This window comes from Gambusia affinis, linkage group LG10 (assembly GCF_019740435.1).
Source record: "Gambusia affinis linkage group LG10, SWU_Gaff_1.0, whole genome shotgun sequence".
Lineage (NCBI taxonomy): Eukaryota > Metazoa > Chordata > Actinopteri > Cyprinodontiformes > Poeciliidae > Gambusia > Gambusia affinis.
In genome coordinates, this window is record NC_057877.1 from 197,285 (window position 1) to 220,731 (window position 23,447).

Genomic DNA, 23,447 nt, shown 5'->3' on the forward strand with positions numbered 1-23,447 from the left:
GCCATGACAGGCACGACAACCTTGCAGCCACAGCTCAGATGAGCCGCCTCGACAATGGAGGCATGGAACACGGTCCACTCAGACTCCATGTCCCCCACCTCCCCCGGGACGTGTTCGAAGTTCTGCCGGAGATGGGAGTTAAAGCTCCGTCTCACAGGGGATTCCGCTAGACGTTCCCAGCAGACCCTCACAACGCGTTTGAGCCTGCCAGGTCTGACCGGCATCCTCCCCCACCAGCGGAGCCAACTCACCACCAGGTAGTGGTCAGTGGACAGAACCTCTCTTCACCTGAGTGTCCAAGACATACGGCCGCAGATCCGATGAAACGGTGACAAAGTCTATCATCGAACTGCGGCCTAGGGCGTCCTGGTGCCAAGTGCACATATGGACACCCTTATGCTTGAACATGTTGTTCGTTATGGACAATCCATGATGAGCACAGAAGTCCAACAACAGAACACCACTCGAGTTCAGATCGGGGGGGCCGTTCCTCCCAACCACGCCCCTCCAGGCCTCACTGTCATTGCCCACGTGAGCGTTGAAGTCCCCCAGCAGAACAAGGGAGTCCCCAGTAGGAGCACTCTCCAGTACCCCCTCTAGGGACTCCAAAAAGGGTGGGTAATCTGAGCTGTCATTCGGCCCGTAAGCACAAACGACAGTCAGGACCTGTCCCCCCACCCGTAGGCGGAGGCAGGCTACCCTCTCGTTCACCGGGGTAAACCCCAACGAGACTATGTCTCTCGGCTGGCCTGGGATCGCCTTGGGATTCCTCCGGAGGAGCTGAAAGAAGTGCCTGGGGAGAGGGAAGTCTGGGCCTCCCTTCTGAAGCTGCTACCCCCACAACCCGACCCCGGATAAGTGGAAGAAGATAGATGGATGGATGGATGAGATGGTCTTCTAATCACCTAACTCTGTGGGATTTCCCCAGCGCGAGTCGGCAGCCTGCCAATCTGACTCCTGGTTGTTAGAATTCTCAACTATTAGCAAAATGGTGCATAGAAACGTAACGCAGTGGTATCTACTGGTCAAATAAGAGGTTAACAACTTACAGAGTAGTTTTGGTGTGCTTTCACTGTGTACTACCCTGTAGAACAGGGGTCTCAAACTCCAGTCCTCGAGGGCTGCAGTCCTGCAACTTTTAGATGTGCCTCTGCTGCACAACACCTGAATAGAATAATTCAGGCTCTGGAGAACTGATCTACACAAGGTGGAGGTAATTAAGCCATTTCATTCCAGTGTTTTGTACCTTTGGCACATCTAAAAACTGCAGGACTGCGGCCCTCGAGGCCTGGAGTTTGAGACCCCTGCTGTAGAAGAATAAAACAGGATGAAGCGCTGCCATTAGCATCCAGATTACGCCTGAGGCAAACAAGAAAGTCCGCCCCATAACCAATCCGGAAGCAACTTCCCCCAAAGGTTCCGCTTCGCAACTACTGCTTCCATCCCAACCTCAGGAAAGCATTACATGCAGGCAGATTAATATGCTGAAATGCAAACAAAAGATAATTTGTTCATTTTTTAAAATAAAAATAGAATAAAGTGTACGTGAAAGTATTTCAAAATTATAAAATAATGTAGTGGCATCTTTAGGTGCACCACACAGAGCGAGGACCTAACTTTGCAGCAGAGCCACTGAACCGGATTCGACAGCCACAGGCCTCTTTAAACTTTCTTCTGGAAGTTTCTAGTTAGGTTTATAATACTCAAATTTTTGTTTTATTTATTTGAAAGTCAGTTACCATATTTATTTTTGATCTCTTTCAGCAGCCCAACTAAACGTGCGCTTTGATATTTGGGAGCAAGGGAACATCAGCCCCTTACAGCTGAGTGATAAACTACAAGGGGCGCTGCGCCATGCACTCTGTGATGCCATCATGGAACTTAGAGTCTTGAGAAATCCTCTTTGTCTTGCTGCCACAGCAAGCTCAGACAGAGAGCAGAGAGAAGGAACTAAAGGTAACACTGTCTTGAAAAATATTAGTTAACATTTTTCTAAATGCCTACCACAAAATTGAAATCCTGCAAACTTTTCTGCAGTGTGCAGTAGCACGTATTATGTAAAACCATCACAAATCCTGACATTCCCTCTGATCTTTCAAAAAGGCATCGCAAATTAATATAACATCTTTGCATTTTACAGCTTGAAGAAAGGAATAAATGTTGCTGTCCAGTTTTCATGGAAAAAACTTGTTTTGAATGAACTGATTTATTGATTTCTAGTAATAGCAAATGTCCACAAACTTTTGTTTGACTTTGTATTATTGTGAAATCTGTTTTCAGGACAAGGGACATCTTTGTTTGAAAAGAAGGACAGCCCCAGGCAAAGTAGTGGCTCACGGATCTTTAAAAGCGGCCCTTCTCCAATCACCTTAATCCATTCAGCAGGTGTCAACCCGCTGATGGGGACCAGCACACCAGAATCTACTACTCCTACTAGTAAAATCTCGCGCCGGAGCTTTTGGGATATTCTGGTCAGTTTGTCAAACATCAAAAACTTTTATTACAGAGCTGTTCTTTCAACAATTACATGGATTCTTCACTATAAAGTTATTTAACTGCTAATTTGTATAGTCTGTCTGTAAACAGAGCTAATCTTTTTCTTACTTAAGAGTAAACCCGACTCAGCAGAGCTTGGGAGCCCCAAGACAACTGATGACATTGTTCAAGAAAAGGGAGAAGAGGGCAGAGCCGCACGGCGAAGACACAAGACGGAGAACGTAAAGCAGCAGTGGAGTCAGGAGAGAGCTGTGGCTGTGGAGCTTGAGCAAGCTCAAAGGTGGTGTGGCTGAAACTTCTGATAGGGTCTTCATGTCATATATTTTGGGCTTCAGCCTTTAGGGCCCAACAAAGTAAAGCTTTGGGTTTCGCCTAGGGACAGTTAAACCACGATGTGATAGTTCTGTCTTTAGTTCCACTGCAAAAATAGCGCTTTCAAAATACTTCTAAAATTAGCTCTGTGCTGTGCCAACTGGATATCTGGTGGTGAGATATGAAGGTACTTTTTGGTGCAAATGTATTTGTGTCATATAACTGAGACGTTGTAGTTACAGAGAAAGATCCTATAGGAGTTTTGTAAATGTAATTTTTTTCAGTCTTTCACAATTACAAAGTAGCAGCTTCGCTTCTTCAAATTCTTAAATACAAGACACAAATTTATGCTTTTACAAAGATCCTACACTTACATTTAACCCAAATGATCCAAAACAACAAAGCAACAATCCTTTGCTGTCTTTAAAACAACTTCACAGAAAAAAAAAACACATTGTTGCTTCCTGAACAATATGGCTTCAACAAATTGGGTTGCAGTCCTTTATTAGAATCAGTTCCCTCTCCTTCATCACTCCATCCAGCTTCTTCTGGCAAAACCACAGATAAATCACTCAGATCTTCCTCACAGTTTTGTCCCCTTCTGTGTACGCAGCCATAGTTGTTAAAGTTTTGATTTTTCCCTATTTGTTAACTGAACTAACTGTTTGCCTCAGTTACTAAAGATGAAAATTCAGACACTTTAATGCCGTGAAATTATAACAGTCTGTGAAAAATATTTATCATTAAAAGCTTTTGGGCACAGAATGAAAGGTTTTATCGTGTCACAGACTCTTTCAGTTGTGGTAAATAAACTATTGTAATTCTTAGTGACTTTGGAAACATGTAATACAGTTTAAATCAAATGTTTACTTACCATAAGTAAGACAGAAAAAAAGTTTCTGTGATATAAATATTTTAGTTTAAATTGTTCAAATTCTAAAGTTTATATTAATTTGCCAGTTGTGGTATTTTGTTGAATTGTTTCACTCTGAGTAGTTTTGGGAGTTCTTTTACAAACTTCTTTCAGTAGTATGTTAAACGTTTTGCCCATTCCTTTTGACAAAACATGTTTAAGATGTTGCCTTAAAATTCAAAAGTTTCAAATCAAAAGTTTACAAAACCACATGACATCATCATGTGGGCTTTCCCAGATTATATATAGACATATTGGTCTTAGTGTATTTAAACTTCTGATCTTCAAACAGTGAGGAAAGAAAATCTTTGTTTTATTAAAAACAGTATATGTAACTATTTGGTCCAATTGAAATTGTTGCTTCTGGTTGAATGTGGCTTCCAGTAATCAGCTCATGAGCTTGAATCATGTGTAACAAGTAGGTCTGTTAAATCCAATTAATCCTGCATTAATTCACATTCTTTTAATGTCATCAATTTTTCTGAAATGCACAATAAATTAAACAAGTTTCTGTACACTTAGAATATCCTCTATGCTGAAGCTTGAACATAATTTCCTGTTTATCTGTGGGCTAATATCCCATTTCTTACAAAAGTGATCTCTGAAACAGCTTCACTCTCCACCTTCCTCCTACATGGCGCTGCAGTGCTCAGAGCACAGGAAGATCCCTGAAATGATTTTACTGTTGTTGACATAACAGAAACCTTGTCTTAGTGAGATTAATTTTTTTATTGTTTGACTGGCCTTGTGGAAACCTTGAAAATATTTTTTTTAAATAAGCGAGGTCTTGTTATGTTGGTTTAGGAGGCAGCTGTCTCAGTTGGAGGAAGGAGATGCAGGCACTTTACATCCTGTCTACCAAGATATTTGCCAGTCATGGATCACGTTTATGGCCAGACTTGGTGAGTTTCTGTCTGTGTGTTAGCACCAAATCAAAGGAAATTTCAAACATGTATGTGACAATGACAGTTTTTCCGTTCAATGACCCATCATAGCTCTTCTTGTTTCTCTTTTTAAAAATGCATGACAACTGCTGGTGAAAAGGCTGTCCCTCCATCCAACATTGCACAACTGAAATTGCATCCAACTTCCTGCTGCCTTCCATTTTGACTGAGATTGACAATCTGGTCAGTTCTTTGGCCAGTGACACAACAGTGAAATCATTTGAAAGAATGAGGTCAGTAGTTCCCTCCAAATTGTTGCATTCTGAATCAGCCATTCCTCATTAGCATACCACTAATGGGATTTGATGCTCTGGTTTTAAGAGTAGTTTTTGTCATAGAGTGTTTTGATTGCTAGAGCTGGGAAGTTTAACACCTTTTAATTAGAAGTTTAAGCTAAAACATAAGCTTAAGCAGAATTATAAGCTTACTACCTACCTGGCCCAATGAGGTGACTTTACTGCAGAGCACCGTGAGCCGTTTGAAGAAGGATTTGATGCAATTGAAAGAAAAACACAAGGATATGGAAGGACAAAGGAGAGGTACAATATCCAAATCCCCCATGTCCCTGAAACACATTACTGAACTAATAGCCCAATTGCCCCAGCTTGATAGAAACTGTGATTGACCACTCACACTGGAATTTGAGCAAAGGGGAAAATGAGTGCCAGGTCACGGGGTCATGAACGTTAGGCTTAAGGAGTGTGTGGAGATACTGCCCATGCATGCAGTCATACCCCTCTTCAATTCAATGGAGAATTGGGAAAATGCCAGAGCATTTTTTCCAATTCCACTATGAGTGTAACCTGAACCAGAGCTGCATTTATAGAAATCTTTGAATTCCTCCACTCGCTACAATTCCCAGCTCCACTTTGTATTAATCTTAGGCTGGTGGGTTAGGAATTTGTAGATCCTGGCAAAGCCATGAATTACATGCTGAAGATCTTCTAAATGTCTGATGACAGGAAATAACTGTAAAATGAATGTGCAAAGATGATGAAAATCTGATAAAACACGCTTTTTAGGAAATGGCTGGGCCACGTTTTTGTACGGTTTGTTTCTGTTATGTCCAAACCAGGTGTAACCACCAAATTTTTTCCGGCTAGGTGAATCTCGTTGAGTGAAATAAAGTGTGAATTAAAACTTATCAATATTAATTGTCGGAGCTCCTAGTTCATTTAAGCCCATCCATTTATATTCCAGTGTGGAAGAGTGTATGGAGTATAACTTAAAGGCTAAGCTGTTGAACGTCCCATCTCAGACAACAATGACCACTCTCTGTTGTCACTGTCAGCTCCTCCACAGACCTCGCCACCTCCAGACTACCTTTGGTCACTTTGCTGTTTCCAGTGATGCAAAACAAATAGCCAGAGAGCAGTTGACCCAATAAAGTTTTAAAGTTTAGCTCAATAAACCATTCAGTATGCCTCTTTGTCAAGCGAATGTGAACATGTCCATACTTAACATTGCTTATTCCATATAAAGCTAATATTTTCCTGGACAGAGCTGAGTTCCAGTTAAGTCACACTGGGGCATCTTCCTCTATCCTTGATCCTCTTAACTCGAAGCAGCTCCTATTACAGTCTCACTGTGAGGAGCTCATTCACCAGGACTGGAATATATTCCTCCTGGGAACAGAGTAATAATCACGACCAGATCAGATTCAGATCTGGTACTGGCCTTCTCACAAGCCCAGTCCAGTATAGCCTCCATTTGTTCAATTCTTCTTATCACAGTATTTACCTCTGGGTCCATGTTGTCCTGAAGTTGTTTTGCTCACTGTGAAAATTCAGCCTTTAGACACTCCTTGTTCTTGTTAACCATATTTCGCAAAGAATCCCAAATGCTGTTGGCTTTAGAGTTCAGCTGCTCCTCAAATGAGATTTTTAGTACATCAGTTTGTGGAGTTTAACAGCCTAACTTCATACAGTGCACTGCCTGAATGCAAACCAGCATCCTTATAGACCTTCTGCCTTGTGAAAAAAGAAACAAAATGTTGGCTAATGACACAGACAACATTTGACAAGACTTCTATGCCAAATGCTTTTCTTGCTCTTTTGGGAGATCATTACAAATACAAACCTTTTCTGTTATTTTCATTAAAGTTTTAATTTAATTAATTACATCTGAGACAATGAAACATCACAAAAATAATTTTACATTATGTTCTGCAGTGTTTTATTTTACTTGTCACTCAATTTCAAATCCCACATAAATGTTTGTCTCTGTAATTCAACCCTCTTCCAGCTGCCCCAGTGGAGATGTGTTTTGTCCATTCCCTCTTGTCCAGCACCGCAGCCACCCTCCTGATGGTAAAAGAAGCTTCATTCTCATTGGGCGAAATTTCTACCAGTGGCACTGTTGCACTGAGCAAGGTAACCACCTGCTAGGATTTCTCAGTGTAAAAAAACAGACATCTTGTGTGACACATAGAACTGCCGGCCGCCTTAGCAATGTGAGGTTTATCACAGGCACTACTTGAACAACTCAACTTCCACTTCAGTTCAATAGCCATATGCTGTCTGATGCAGACGATGCATCACTAATTTTCAACATTATAGCAGGCATCTTCAAATCCAGACATCAAGGTCCAGCAGTTTAGATGTGGCCTTAGTTCAACATACGTTAATCCAATGGCTGAATGACCTCCTCGGTTCAATTCAATTCAGCTTATTTATATAGTGTCAATTCACAACAATGTTGTCTCAAGGCACTTTGCAAAAAAATAATTTCAAGTCATTCATATATATGTGCATTACAATTGATCCCAGTTATGAAACAGTACAGTATTCAAAGTAGTTAAGAAAATGGAGCAGATTGCATCAAGCCACTAACTTGCAGCATTCACTCCTCCTGGAAAAGGAGGAGTGAACATATAACAACAATTGCTCGTGTTGTGACTTTACAGCACTTCCTCAAATGAATCAGGCATGAAGTGACAGTGGAGAGGAAAAACTTCCATTTAACAGGGAGAAACCTCCAGCAGATCCTGACTCAGTATAAGTGGCCATTTGCCACAACCAACTGGGGTTTTGAGAAGATGGAGCAGAATGCATGTAGGATTATTTTAGATGTTCATGAAATGAAATGGTTAAGAGCAGGAGAGGCAAAACGATTGGTTAATAGGAGAATTGTCTCAGCCAATCCTGTCCTCCAAAAAGGAATCACAGCTTCCTTCTTAGCTTTTCTGGTATAACGGAAAGCTAAACCAGGTATAGCGATTACGGAGAGAAAAATAAGTTGAGAGAACCAAAAGTTAACAGATAAAATGACAGCAAAAAATTCCAATCGAAGAATAGTAGAAGAAAATGAGAAAAAGTGGTCAGTTTGTCCTCCAGTAGTCTTATCCTGTTGCAGCATAACTACAGAAAAAGCTCAGGATAACTTAAGCCAGTCTAACTATAACCTTTATCAAAAAGAAAGGTTCTAACCCTACAGTAGTCCTAAAAGTGTCGGTCTCACAGATTACGACAGGGAGCCTGATAACTAAACGATCTGCCTCCCATTCTACTTTTTAATATTCTAGAAACTAGCAGTAAACCTGCAGTGTGAGAGCAAAGTGATCTGTTAGGAACATATGGAAGAATCGGATGTGAAAAGGAGAATTGTGGATTTAACAGCCAGCCAACAGTAAATAAAACTAGAAAATTCCTGAAGAAATTTAACTGGGGCCTGCCAAAGTGTGCCCGTCGGTTTGGACCCAGCGTTCTGATGCTAAGAATTAGCATCAATGCTAAAGAAAGCTGCAATGTAATCAATAGCATGTGGAGAATCACAAGAATGTTAAGTAAGCTGGACATGCAACATTCAGTATGATAAAGTAAGTGTATTAGCTAAAATGAGCAAATATGCTAATGTAAGCATAAATACTTTCAGTAGCATGTGGGGTATCATTAGAATGTTTACTGTCATTTACTTACTCCATTAAGTATACTAAACATGGCTAATAAGTCTGAAAAATAGAAAATAGCTTATTTAAGCTAAAAGGCTAATCTGAGAGAAACAGATAATGCAGAATGATATCATTGCGCCGCCGGGGCATATTGAGGCTTTTATTTTGAAATTTGCAGTAAGCTTCATATTAAATGCCCACACTAATCCAATGTGTAAGAGTGCTTTGGATAAACCAGTCACATAAAGCCGAAAAGAGCAATTACATGATGTAAAAATTGCCAAAGCTTTTATTTAAAAATTTTTGTTAAGCTTCATTTGAAAGGGTAAAAGTCATCCCATGTGTAACAGTCATTGTATTAAATCAGTCATATGAAGCTCAAAAAAGCAATGACCTGATGTAAAAATTTTCAAGGGCTTTTATTTTGAAATTTTCAGTAAGCTTCATTTCAAAGGGCCAAACTCATCCCAGGTGTAACAGTGACTGAGTTAAATGAGTTATATACAGCCCTCCTCTGTTTTAACTGAACTACTAGTTAGAACTACAGTGATGCGTATTTGTAGTCTTAAGCCGCTCTCCCTGCTCTGGGTTCCGTTGCCATGGTAAATAATCCTCTCTGCCAGCTGTGAGTGAAACATCCAGGGGGAGACAATTCTCTGTTTGAGCCAGCCAGTTTGACTAAAAAAAGCATTGCAAACAACTCTTTCCTGTTCGGGAACCGTAATACATATTCGAAAACCGTTTGAAGCGTATGAGAGGGCTATTTGTCGTCTCACATAGTCCCACCATTCATATCTCTACCTCACTCACAGTATTAACAGCGATGAGATAAAAAAAGTGTGTGCCAAGGTCTGAAATTTTTCAGAAATACATGGAAGTGAATCAGTGAGATCTGTCTGCTACCCTGGCGCATGACTTTGCTCTGAAGCACCTGGAGAGAAAACTGTAAGCGCTAGATAATTTTTGAAAACATTTGACCGGAGCAGGCACGCGTATCAATGTCATGATCGAGTTTCATACCAATCATGCAATATTTGTGAGCGTGAGGGCGAGTTAAAAATGATTTGGGGTCAAAATGTCGCTCTGACTCTCACTCTAGCGGAGCGGCCTTCACACTCTGATTTTTCCAAAAATCAAAAACTTTGGGTCGCTTAGAAAGAAGTTGTGGACAAACCATAATTCATATCAATGTGCTGTCTTCACTTTAAAAGAGATCACGGACGTATCTACAAAATGAAGTTTGAATGGCGTTTCTACATGAAGTTATGACGACACAGAAAATCCTCAAAAATAGGGTATTTTCAGGATTTAGTGGTTGCCTCGTCCCCTTGACAACCAGAGTTGCACCTGGTGAGCTCGTTAGTGATTTTGGGGTCGTTTTTTGCTTTTTTTCGTCGCCATGGTAACTCCAAATCCCACCAAAAATAATAGCACCCCTCCGGGATCGAGCCGCACGTTTTGATACCACTTTTGTGGGTGGGCTCGCAGCAGGAAGAGCCGCATTAACGGTAACGGAAGAATAATAAATAATACGTATTAAAGAGACATTCTATTGGGTGTAGAACAATAGGTGCCTGCCATGCAATGCATAAGGAGAGCAGTGACTCTGCTCTCCTTATGCATTGCTATGGGCAGGCCCCAATAAACTCTTTTGATTTCATGTAATAATTACTTTGTGAAAAAATGTGTTGCCCTAATGAAAATGTCAGACCAAAAAGAAAGTTTCATAAGGAGCTGAGTCTTGTAAATTTCAGCATAAGTTTAAATGGCTTTCTTTCTGAAGTATATTGTTGTTTCAGCCTTCTGTGTAATGTGAAAACACAAAGCCATGTTTTGTGCCAAAGCTTTTGAATATCCTGTACGTGCTCTTGCTCTCTGATGCTGTGTTTCTCTGTCAGTGCCAGCTGTCTAACACTCGTGTGTTATTTTGCAAACATTTGCTTACATCATTATATGTTGAGCTGTGTTTCACTGCCCACCTTGCCTTGCTGTTTGTACCATCTCTGTTTGGCTGCAGAAGACAGTTCAGATGAGGAAAGCTCCCCAGGGCCAAATAGGTTCACACGTAAGTTTGGCTCTTAGCTTAACAATAACAATCATACTGGTCAATTTTTCTTTAATTTACTTTTTTACATTTTCTTTAACAAATGGTACAATATATAATCTATCACAGAATTCAACAACAAATGAGCTGTCTTCAAATTAACCTTTTTGCTTGAGGCATGGAATTTTAGTTTAGCCTTTTTCTAGAAATAAACCTGCCTAAAAACATTTTATATATATACATATATAATGTTTTAAGGCAGGTTTCTCTCGCATTATGCTATGCAAGAGTATTCAGCCTTTTTAAACTTTTCAACCTTCTGTTACTTTTCATGCTTCAAACATAAAGATCTAAAATGTATATTATTTTGTGAAGAATCAACAGCAAGTGGGACACAACTGTGAGGTGGAACGAAATTTATTGGCTATTTTAAACTATTTTAACAAATAAAAAACTGCAAAGTAAAGCAATATTATTTGCCCCCCTTGCGTTAATACTTTGTAGCACCACCTTTTGCTGCCTTTACAGCTGCAAGTCACTTGGTTTTGTCTCTATCAATTTTGCACATTGAGAGACAGAAATTTTTGCCCAAACAGCTGGAGCTCAGTGAGGTTGGATGGAGAGTTTGTGAACAGCAGCTTTCAGCTCTTTCCACAAATTCTCAATTGGATTCAGGTCTGGACTTTGACTTGGCCATTCTAACACCTGAATACATTTATTTGTGAACCATTCCATTCCAGATTTTGCTTTATGTTTGGGATTATTGTTTTGATGGAAGGTAAATCTCCGTCCCAGTTAACAAGTCCAACAGACTTGTTGAAGTCTTTTGCAGACTCCAACCGGTTTTCTTCCAGAAAGTTTCTGTATTTGGCTCCATCCATCTTCCCATCAATTTTAACCATCTTCCCTGACCCTGCTGAAGAAAAGCAGGCCCAAACCATGATGCTGCCACCACCATGTTTGACAGTGAGGATGGTGTGTTCAGGGTGATGAGCTGTGTTGCTTTTATGCCAAACATATCGTTTTGCATTGTGGCCAAAAGGTTTAATTTTGGTTTCATCTGACCAGAGCTCCTTCTTCTATGTTTGGTGCGTCTCAAAACATGGAAGACACAGCATGTGTCAAACTTTAAACAAGACTTTTTTGGGATATTTTTGAGAAATGGCTTTCTTTTTGCCACTTTCCCATAAGGGTCAGATTAGTGCAGTGTACCACTGATTGTTGTCCTATGGACAGACTCTCCCACCTCAGCTGTAGATCTCTGTAGATCCAGAGTGATCATGAGCCTCTTGGCTGAATATCGTGATCTTTCTTCTCCTTGTTCCAGATGAAAGTTTAGAGGGACGGTCGGGTCTTGGTGGCTTTGGTCTGATACTCTTTCTATTTCAATATGATCGTTTGCTCAGTGCTCCTTGATGTTTAAATCTTAGGAAATCTTTTTGTATCCAAATCCAGCTTTAAACTTCTCCACAACAGTATCAGAGCTGCATGGTGTGTTCCTTGGTCTTCATGATGCTCTCTGAGCTTTAAACACAACCTGAGACCATCACAGAGCAGGTGCATTTATACTTTATTTGTTGATTCTTCACAAAATAATGCAAATTTTAGATCTTTATGTTTGAAGCCTGAAAAGTGGCAAAAGGTTGAAAAGTTCAAGGGGGACGAATACTTTCACAAGGCACTGTGTGTGCATATGTGTATATATATATATATATATATATATATATATATATATATATATATATATATAAACCTCACATTATTGCTGTAATTTGACTGTAGCTTCTGTTGACTATCATTTGAGAATATAAGAATATGAAACACTTATTTGAGAGCCCCTATAAAAGGATTGTAACATATGACTTGAAATGTTTTTGCTGTCCTATTTTTCCAAATGTTCTCTTTTGATTGGTCAGCTCACAAGGGCTTCCAACGGTTTGAGGCTCTGGAGCAGAGTGATCTGATAACTCCTGGCCATCCTGAAGCAGGACAAGCTCCCCGACAGAGATTCTTGTTCATCAGCATTGCAGAGAAAAAGGTAAAAGTTTACATGAAACTCTAATTATGTGACTTCTGCTGGGGCCAAATAAAGAAGACACATTTAGGAACTGAAAAGCTATTCTTGTTTATTTCAATATTGTGACATTAACTTAATGTGGCAATGTTATGAATAGGAATGAAATGTTTGTATTTTCTCCGTTTATAACTAAATTATTAGCTATGCAATGTAGCAACAGAGTTGTCGTTAGATTGTCTAAACACACAGAGTTAATAACAGTCAATAGCTGCAGACAGAAACAATGTTGTGTAGTGGAAATGAGAAACATGTCTGTTCTCAATGTTTTTTGAATATTCATAGTAGGTCTGCTTTTTGTAGGTGACTCTGTACAGTTATAACTGGTCTGTGGACCTGGGTGCATCTCTGAACCGTGAACTGGTTCGCCTTGTAAAATGGCAGAATGCGAGGGCTCATGTTGTTCACTGCCTGTTCAACCAAAAGATGGGCCTCTTCCATCACTATTGCTTCTCTGATCCACCTCTGCAGGAACTGGACTCCAAGCTGGTATGTTAAACTCAACAATCAAGTTACTGAAGTGATCGAATCAGGTTGACTGTTATTGATATAACATTATTACAGCAATTAATACCAATTAAAGATAAAATGTAATAATTTTATGGGAAAATGATGAGCTATTAAGAAATGTGAATATAGATGCTCAAGACTTATTCCACTCCTAACAAAAGCACAGATTGTGAAGTGTGTCATAAATGTCCTCATTTTAAACATCCACATTGTTATAAATTGCTTCAGACAAAAAGATTATTCCAGAAAAGGCATTAATCTTTGATATAATGCTGCTGTTCATCAGAGAAGGACCTGCCATAATTGTATTCATTCAGGCTCCAGTAAACGCCTTGTACTGCCTTCACTAAACACAGTCAGCTAAATTCTGCCCTGGTGTCATGACAAGCCTTTTTTATATAAACATGTACATATACAGTCATGGCCAAAAGTTTTGAGAAGGATTCAAATGTTAATATTTACAAAGTCTACTGCTTCAGTTTTCATAACGACAATTTGCATATACTCCAGAATGTTATAAAGAGTGATCAGCGCAACAGCAATTAATTGCAAAGTCAATATTAGCCTAGAAAATGAACTTTATCCCCCAAAACACATTTCAACTTCATTGCAGCCCTGCCTTAAAAGGACCAGCTAACATCGTTTCAGTGATTGCTCCATTAACACAGGTGTGGGTGGTGATGAGGACAGGGCTGGAGATCAATCTGTCATGATTAAGTAAGAATGACACCACTGGACACTTTAAAAAGAGGCTGGTGCATCATTGTTTCTCTTCTGTGAACTATGGTTATCTCGAAAGAAACACGTGCAGTCATCATTGCACTGCACAAAAATGGCCTAACAGGAAAGAGAATCGCAGCTAGAAAGATTGCACCTCAGTCAACAATCTATCGCATCATCAAGAACATCAAGGAGAGAGGTTCCATTGTTGCCAAAAAGGCTCCAGGGCGCCCAAGAAAGACCAGCAAGCGCCAGGACCGTCTCTTAAAAGTGTTTCAGCTGCGGGATCGGGTTACCACCAGTACAGAGCTTGCTCAGGAATGGCAGCAGGCAGGTTTGAGTGCATCTGCCCGCACTGTGAGGTGGAGACTCTTGGAGCAAGGCCTGGTCTGAAGGAGGGCAGCAAAGAAGCCACTTCTCTCCAGGAAAAACATCAGGGACAGACTGATATTCTGCAAAAGGTACAGGGAGTGGACTGCTGAGGACTGGGGTCAAGTCATTTTCCCTTTCCGATTGTTTGGGACATCTGGAAAACAGCTTGTTCGGAGAAGACGAGGTGAGCGCTACCACCAGTCTTGTCTCATGCCAACTGTAAAGCATCCTGAAACCATTCATGTGTGGAGTTGCTTCTCAGCCAAGGGAGTCGGCTCTCTCACAGTCTTACCTAAAAACACAGCCATGAATAAAGAATGGTACCAGAATGTCCTCCGAGAGCAACTTCTCCCAACCGTCCAAGAGCAGTTTGGTGATGAACGATGCCTTTTCCAGCATGATGGAGCACCTTGCCATAAAGCAAAGATGATATCTAACTGGCTCAGGGAACAAAACATAGAGATTTTGGGTCCATGGCCTGGAAACTCCCCTGATCTTAATCCCATTGAAAACTTGTGGTCAATCATCAAGAGATGGGTGGATAAACGAAAACCTAGGAATTCTGACAAAATGCAAGCATTGATTGTGCAAGAATGGACTGCTATCAGTCAGGATTTGGTCCAGAAATTGATTGAGAGCATGCCAGGGAGAATTGCAGAGGTCCTGAAGAAGAGGGGTCAACACTGCAAATATTGACTTGCTGCATTAACTCATTCTGTCATTAAAAGCTTTTGTTATTCATAATATGATTGCAATTGTATTTCTGTATGTGATGACAGCATCTGACATGCACACATGAAAACCAGAGGGCAGCAGATCATGTGAAAGTATAATATTTGTGTCATTCTCAATACTTTTGGTCATGACTGTAAATAAATAAAATATTCCACATGATTTGTTCTTAGTTTACTGTTTTGCACAAACTAAAAACCTTTATTATTTAATGATTTATATATATATATATATATATATATAAGCACTAAATAACTTACCGGTATGTATTGCAGTAGCTTGGTCTAATAATGAATTAACAAAAGTAGTACAAAACTTGCAATAAACATTCATAAATACTTGAGCTCAAACTTAACAATCCAGAAATGATGTGAAAATAATGATCCAGACCCAGGACACGCTGGAGGGACTATGTTTCCAGGTCGGTCTTGGAATCCCAAGGCTGGCCTGGAAATGCCTTGGGATTTGCCCCATGGTGGCACTTCACCAAGCCATTGCTGTGCAATGTACAGTGCATATCCAAACCTCCATAGCATTGGTAGAAGTTTTCAAATAATGTTGCAAAAAGACTTATCCTTCAGGGAGACAGGAAAAAGAGGGAGAATAGAAAAGGCTAAGATAAAAGGTATGTTTTCATGTCTCTTGATAATTTAATGTTTATCAAGGCGTTTTGAGGAGGTGCTAACAGAAAATTAGCTTGACAGGACAGCGACCTTGAATGGTCCAGTTCAACAGCCAAACAACTAGCATTATTGTATTTGTGTGAAATTGAATTTTAGTTTTAAGTGAGTTGTTTCTTGTGGTTGGCCCTATTTATTTCTGGATAAAAAAAATTTTTGGCTTCAAAATGCCACGTTTGACAACCTTAATTAATGTCTCAATGTTTGACATTGTCTAGCAAAATGTTTTTACATCAGGCTACATGGCCACTGGATTGATAAATCAATTACCTACACTGAGCTGTAGTTGTTTGCTGCTGAGCATGGTAATAATGTATGTGGCAAAAACAATTATTTTTACATCAACTTAAAAGTTATGGGAAACTTCTCCAGGAGCTCTGCTAAAAGGATTTGACACTGGGGATTTGTGGTGGCCAGGGGTTGGGCCCGGCCCATTTGGAGAGGGCTTGGTCCTCGATGCGGCTGTTGCTGGTTCAGATTCTGGCCTGAAATATCAGATTCTTAGCAGAAATAGAGGAACCCTAAAACCAAAGTTCACTTAGGGGCCTATATAAGGACATGTAAATATTTGTATGCATATATACATGCACACACACACACTCCCACAGGTAGTGCACATATTGTATTGCAGCTGGGAAACTGGTGGTTCTTCTCTGTTAAATCCACAAGTTAATATTTAATATTTATAGGTTTTTTGTTTTATTAAAATTTTTAATTTTGACATACATTAACATAACAGGACAAATTCACACCCATTCCTTACCTGCACAAAATCAGCACATCATAAAACAGTTACAGAGTCAAGCCAACATGAAATAAATACACCACAAATTGATCCAAATCTTTCCACAAGTGAACAAAAAAGTTACACAGACTACCTTTGCAGTCTTTCATTGAAGAAATTGTAGCACAGGGTCCCGTATCTTCTCAAACACATCGACTCTATCTTCATTGTAATACCTCAGTTTTTCCAGATGTAGAGTATTTGCTAGTTCCCCCATCCATGGATTAAATGTGGGCACAGAGTCCTTCTTCCAAAATCTGAAAATTGACCTTTTATCAATCACCAGACCAAACAAAACAGCCATTTTCTGATTTTTAGTGGCTGATTGCAAAGCACTGGGGGCCCTGATAATGATAATAATTGGTTCTGGGTCCCATTGTTTTCCAAAAGCTGTTGAGAAAAAGGGAAAGATTTTCTTTCAAAATGAGTGAAGCTGAAGACATGACCAGAAGGAGTGAGTCAGTTATCAATAGCAGCCGGACAACGATTGCAAATTGGAGACACACTTGCAAAGAAAGTGCTGAGTTTCTCCCTGGAGTCGTGGAGTCAATGTAATGTTTCGAACTGGATGAGATTGTGTCTGGCATTAACTGAACAGTTCATCAGGTAGCTGCTACTCTAATTCATCCTCTCATGCCGTCTTTGTTCTGGTTGTGTCTACAGGCATAACACTGAAGATCTTATAAAAGTATGACACTGCCCCCTGATTGACAGGATCAAATTTATTTATTGCCTCCAGGGTTTCATGATTGGTTAAAGCTTCAAAATCTGATACATTTTTCCTATCAAAGTCCCAGACCTGCAGATAACGTAAAAAAACTTAATGGGGGAAGATTGTACTCAGAACATAACTGTGCAAAAGATGCAAAAGTTCCAACAGAATGTAAGTCACCTATCACACCGATGCCCTCTGGAAGACAGCGTCACTGAGACCTGGTGCAAAGGACTGGTTTTCACAAACAGAAGTATCAAAATAAACCTCCGGAGCTTTTATGAATTTTTGTATCTGCTTCCAGATTCTGATAGTGCTGCCAATGACAAAACTATTAGTATAAAGTGATTTACTGACTTTACTGGAACTGTTAATTAGGGCATCTTGGGCGTATTACAACAATGCAGAGGTTCCAAATATAACCAGGCAGGATAGGACCCATCAGATGAGACTGGACCACTCTTCCACCATGCCAGGATGGATAAATGGGAAGCTCAGTAATGTTGTTTGAAATCTGGTAGGGAGAACCCACCCTCCATCACCGGTTTACACAAGTGTTTTTTGGAGATACTGACACTTTTATAGCTCCAAATAAAGGGAATAATAATAGAATCTAATTGTCTAAAGTAGGATACAATGAAGTAATCGTGGTAATATCACCATTATAATGGCGTTGATCCTACCAGCCATGGATAGTGAGAGATTTCCTCCAGAAATCAATATTCTGCTTAAGTTGAAGAATTTTGCTCTGCTAGTTCAGTCGTAGGAGATGTTCTGGTTTTTTTGTTACCAACATGCCCAAATGTGTGAAGGAATCATAAGCTATCTTAAATGATGTGGACCTCAAATATCAGCCAGATCAGCCCCTGCCATAAGGGGTATAAGTTCACTCTTGTCCCAATTAATAGAGAAACCTGAGAAGCTGCCAAAATTATTGATCGTTGCCAAAAGAGGAGACATTGATGCCTGTGGGTTAGAGACATATAGAAGTATATCATCAGCATAGAAGGAAATATGATGCTTACAACTCAAGATCTCGATAGGAAATATTAGGGGGTTTTGCCTAATCCTGGCAGCCAGAGGTTCAATAATGACTGACAAGAGAAATGAGGAGAGGGATAGGGTTAGGGTAATAGCAAAGGTATAGGAGATTTTCTGATTAGTAATGACTAGGCCTGTGGCGATAAACAATAAATCAATTAATCGTATGATAAATTAAAACTATCGACATCATTTTAATTATCGTCTCTTCCGGCCTTTTTCTCTTTCTGTTGATGACACTGAATGAAAAAAGGCTCAACTCTGCTGCTGACCCTCCCTTCCTCATTTCCTCAGTGTAATGTCCAGTTCACACTACATCATCTTAGAGCTGTCGGCCGATTGTCGGCCCATTTTCAAACCTGAGAGATCACACACATTAGCCAACAGAAATCCTAGGTATAATGGTTCCATTGGGTTCCATCGTGCAGTGTGGTGTCCAACAGTGGGCACAACATTATGGCTACAAGTTCAGTTAACTAATTTTAAAACCAGACATTAATCAATGCTTTACTACAATCTACCTGCAGTGCATGTGGCTCTAGTGTCAGTGTAACGTCCTGACTGAATGAAAATCATTAGAATCTATTTATGTCATGTTAATGAAGAACAGCTGAAAAGTTACCGGGTTCATCAACTGGAAGCAATTTGGCTCCAACTCTTCCCCTCATCATTTCTATATTCTTTACATTAAATGTTTTATAAACATTAATGTTGTTTCCACATATCATCTCCAATGTCCGCTGGACTTCGGGTTGTATCTTGTCAACTGTTTGAGATTCCCCTCTGTAATTTCCCCTCAGAAAGGATGGAGGAGAATCCGGCTTTCTGATTGGCTACCTGTCACTTTCAACAGGCTGCGTTAAGCTCCCAGTGGGGAAAACCCGATTTAGATCAGAGCGCCACAACGATCTACCGTAACACACCACACACTACAGGATGATCACAAACGACAATCTTTGAACGACCAATGTTCCAAGATTGTCTTAAGGGGAAAATGTAAGTGTGAACTATTGCATCAGGTAGTCGATGTTCCATCTTCTCTATTTAAATCTAATGATTACTGAAGGGCAATATAGTTTACAGACTTTATAATCTGAACTCTTTTGGTTGAATGCAGTATTTATTTACACTTTGATGTTTTTATTCAAGTACATTTTTGTTAATGGAGACTGAGAATCCATTTTATTGTTGGTTGTTTTGTTTATTTTGTTTATCAGTTCCAGTGTTAAATGTTCTTTTGAAAATAAAGTGTATCTATCTTTGGCAGGAAGTTGCATGCATTATTATGTCATTTCCCTTACATTAGTGTAATAAGGTCTTCAAACAATATTATCGTTTATCATTTATAATTTTTGAGACAATTAATCGCTCAGCAAAATTTGTTATCGCGACAGGTCTAGTAATAACAGAAACAGTCGAATAAATTATTTTATATCCATTTTGTAAAGAGGCGTCCAAAACCAAATTTTTTGAGCACATACATGATATAAGGTCATTCTATTTGATTAAATGCACATCTGAATAATTTGAATATTGAAAAGATAGAATTGAAATATTGATAAGACATGCAGATTAAAAAAACATAGGCCTAACTAGCATAAAGCCAGTCTGATCTGGGTGGATGATTAAACCTATGTATGTTTTGAGTCTATTGTCTAAAATTTTTCCAAGGATTTTAGTTTCTTGAGGCAACATTGACATTGGGGGATAACTTCTGGACTTTGGCCAGGTTTAGGAATGAACGATATATCGGCTCTGTATAAAGTGAGAGGCAGTCTTGACGCTTGCTGAGAGTGGTTTAACATATACAAAAGTAGAAGTGATAATTTGCGACTGAATACTTTGAAGAACTCAACACTGAAGACGTCATGACCAGGTACTTTGTTGTTGGGAAGGGTAGAGATAACAGATTCCATTTCCTGTAAAGTTATGCTGGCTTCCAGTGCTTCAATCTGATTGTAGACTCAGCAGAATTAAATTTTAAAAAATTGTTTCATATTTTCAATGTCCAATTTTCCCTGTGACTGACAAACATTAGCATAGACATCTGCTAAGCAGTCATTGATTTGATCCAGATCGGTGAGTAAAGTCCCGTCTGCAAGCTTAATGCAATGTATGGCTCTAGAGGCCTGTGATTGTTTAAGTTGCCAGGCTAATAGCACTACATTAAAAAGGTCTTCAGGGTTTCCCCCAGAAAACTTGCTACCCCGGTGGTTGGGTCGTTGAGGCGGTTCACTGTGTTTTTGTATTAAAAAATATTAAATAGACAGGAAATGTAAAAATATTCCTGGTTAATTATGTTACAGAAAACATCTCCAGTGAAATGCTATCTAAACCCACAACTAGTCTTAAAAACAACAAATCAAAAAATTCAATTAAAATAAAAATCAATTATTTGCACTTCTGTTTAATCCAAATTAAGTCAGCAGCTCCATCGGGCCCCCCGGGGCTTCAGGGGCCCATAAATGCTAATATTTTAACAGACCACAGATACATAAATGTAACATTTGTTTATTGAGATGATCAATGCTGCTAAGTTTGATTTCATGGTTTCATCATAGATAAATTAAAAGGTTTTAAATAGTTTAACATTTAAATGTAAGATTTAAAGGAGTTGGAAAGTTTACTTTGTTAAAGTCCAAAGAACAATATTCATAGTTAGATTGTTTTGTTACCATAGCTACAATCTGATGGTATGAGTTTAATCTTTGAGTTTGACTTCTGTTTGTTCACAAATACAAATGACTAAACTTTAATTATAACTGATTGCTTTTTAGGTTCATCAATTAATCTACTTCCTCTCTCCCATTTCTTTAAAGCTGTTAGAGGTGCTGAAGTTTTTAGCAGCAAGAGGGGCCCCTTAGTCAAATTCTGCTCAAGGCCTCATACAACCTTGGACTGGCCCTGCATGATGAGTTTAAATCTGCTGCACTGCACAGAGATGCACAACAAACAGGAGATTAAGTTCAATACTGCTAACGTAGCAACAGTAGCTCTTCCATTTCATGTCTGTTGAGGTTTTAATAAGGGGACACAGAAACTGTTTTGGTTGGTCCAGTTTGTGAGATGAGTTTCTCAGATCTCTGTGCGCATTAACTCTGGCTGACTAAGTGGACAAAGCATTTGATATGGTTTGATGCTTTGTGTAACCAGAAAAACAATAATACTATTACTAATAAAATAATATAAGACCAGCAAGGCGAGTGTGAAAGCTCCTCACCAGGCTGAAAGCTGCATGATGAGTGATTAGCGCTGGTTCTTTAACCACTAACACTCTGACCAACCGGGAACACTGACATAAACTTTATCAGCGCAGACACAGCCGGGCACTGGGCAGCATGTTGAGATGGAAAAGCCTCACAAAATTCTTTGTCCACAAATATAAATCATTCTTACCACTCCCTCAATGCACCTCTGAAAGTGTGACTACAAATTATTTCTGCGATTCACGTAGAGCTGCGCAATCAGAGCTAACGCTAATGTGGATTTTAATCTCTTACCTTGATGAAAATCTCTGGAAAGAAACATAATTCCTCACAGGGCGTTGATGTAAATATCCATACAGGTCAGCCTGTGTCCAGTCTGAGTGAAAGGAGGCGCACACGATCTGTGCTGAGGTAAACTTAAGACATCAAGCAGTGCAGTACTCCCAGCTTTAAATGCATAAAAAGATTTTTTAGGGTGAAATAATAATGAAGTTGAGTCAGAGCTTCCTCAAAACACGTCTACTCCATAGACATATTTTGAGGACACGTCACCATTTGTAGGTAAATTTTGAGCAGGTTTCTTTAGCTCTGTCTTTATTATTTCACAAATGTTTCTGGGAGGCTTCAAAGTTTTATAGAGCACAGAAATTTTGATCGCTTAGTTCAGATTAGTCTTATGGTCAAACAATGTCTTCCAGGATCCTAACCCATTCCTTAGCCCTTCAATGGAGCCTGATGCCTTGCTGCGTAGTGCAGTTGCCCCTTTACCCAGCAAGGAGCAGGGGAGGCTAGGAGGTCCAGGCCGAAGTCTTGCTCCACTCCATTTCCCCTCTGAGCTACTTCCCTTCGATGAGGCTCTGAGGGATGTCTGCACTATCCGGCCCTTGACAGAAGGAGATGTAGTGGTTCGACATAGTAACCAGCTCTTGGAGATGAAGACCGCAGAGCGCAGAGGTAATCTCAGCTCTATCTATCAGAATATCTTGGGGCCCTTAGTGCTATTCAGCTTTGAATCGGGTCATATTTTTGTGTATTCCCGGGCAGAAATGGAGAAGCAGATGAAGATTGAAAACTTGTTTGTCACTTGGCAGCAGAGATCAGCACAATCTAACATGCCCATATCTGTAAGTATCCCGATTGTGTTCAGGAACCATTTGTCAAAACATAATTCATTTTAATTTGGTTATAACCTAGTTCAGAAATGTATAGCTGTTCTGATCATGTTTGTGGCCCATCTGAGACAGAAGTGTTGGCTGTAGTGTTTAAGTAGCCAGGATTTTTCTCCCTGCTTTTCCGAACTGCCCAAAAAGGAAGCACCTGGCAGTCCTTTTCCTTACTTTATTACAGTGAATAAAGTTTTACTTTCCTTATAAAAGCAGACACTGTAACACCTGAAGAGATAACTTCTAAAATGATCCTGATTTCTAACTGTTTGGTACAAAGATAGGCATATTCTAAAGACGTCTGCAGTCTGACTTGGCTCAGTGATTTACAGTAGACATTTCCTCTACTGCCAGAAGTTGTGCTAAAACTGTATCACATACATTTAGTCACATTCTCAAAGGTATTGACTACAGCATGACCATCAGGCATATAACTGTATATGTTCTTGTTCTGTCTTTTATAAATTACATCAGTGAACCTTGTTAAACTAGTTTTTATCTTTGAAGTTGAAGAAATTGCAATGGATCGCATTCTTTTCAAATCTTCCAATAATATTTTGCTGCCATAATTGTCCCTACAGGGAACAGATTTGGAGACTCTGAAGCAGTCATCAAGGCTTGTCCACTACTGTGCCACCCCACTTCTCTTTGACCCGGGCTTCCGTAAGCAAATTCAAGAGGAACCAACTCAGACTATTGTAAAGGCATGTATTCTATCTAAAGATTGTCTAAAACATTACTCCCACCTGTATTGTTCAGGAAACCATCTGGTCAAAACAAAAATCACATCTTTTGCCAAAAAACAACGCTTCAAGTTATTGTTTAAACAATGTATTTCATGCACTGTTTATTTAA

General features: G+C 39.6%; 1 protein-coding gene across 7 annotated transcripts in view; it reads left to right on the top strand.

Moving 5' to 3' along the window:
• The window catches only part of szt2 (SZT2 subunit of KICSTOR complex), a 139,594-nt gene that overhangs the window by 89,931 nt on the left and 26,216 nt on the right, over positions 1-23,447 (top strand). For 4 of the 7 annotated variants that reach the window (XM_044130336.1, XM_044130331.1, XM_044130338.1 and 1 more), the window contains exons 51-62: positions 1,765-1,956; positions 2,281-2,471; positions 2,610-2,776; positions 4,526-4,623; positions 4,766-4,898; positions 6,910-7,037; positions 10,572-10,619; positions 12,515-12,636; positions 12,976-13,161; positions 22,128-22,383; positions 22,474-22,553; positions 23,174-23,296. In XM_044130336.1, the coding sequence (XP_043986271.1) occupies positions 1,765-1,956; positions 2,281-2,471; positions 2,610-2,776; positions 4,526-4,623; positions 4,766-4,898; positions 6,910-7,037; positions 10,572-10,619; positions 12,515-12,636; positions 12,976-13,161; positions 22,128-22,383; positions 22,474-22,553; positions 23,174-23,296 (1,724 nt within the window). The remainder of the gene's footprint in view (positions 1-1,764; positions 1,957-2,280; positions 2,472-2,609; positions 2,777-4,525; positions 4,624-4,765; positions 4,899-6,909; positions 7,038-10,571; positions 10,620-12,514; positions 12,637-12,975; positions 13,162-22,127; positions 22,384-22,473; positions 22,554-23,173; positions 23,297-23,447) is intronic. The other 3 variants (XM_044130335.1, XM_044130334.1, XM_044130337.1) reach the window with 3 other exon arrangements.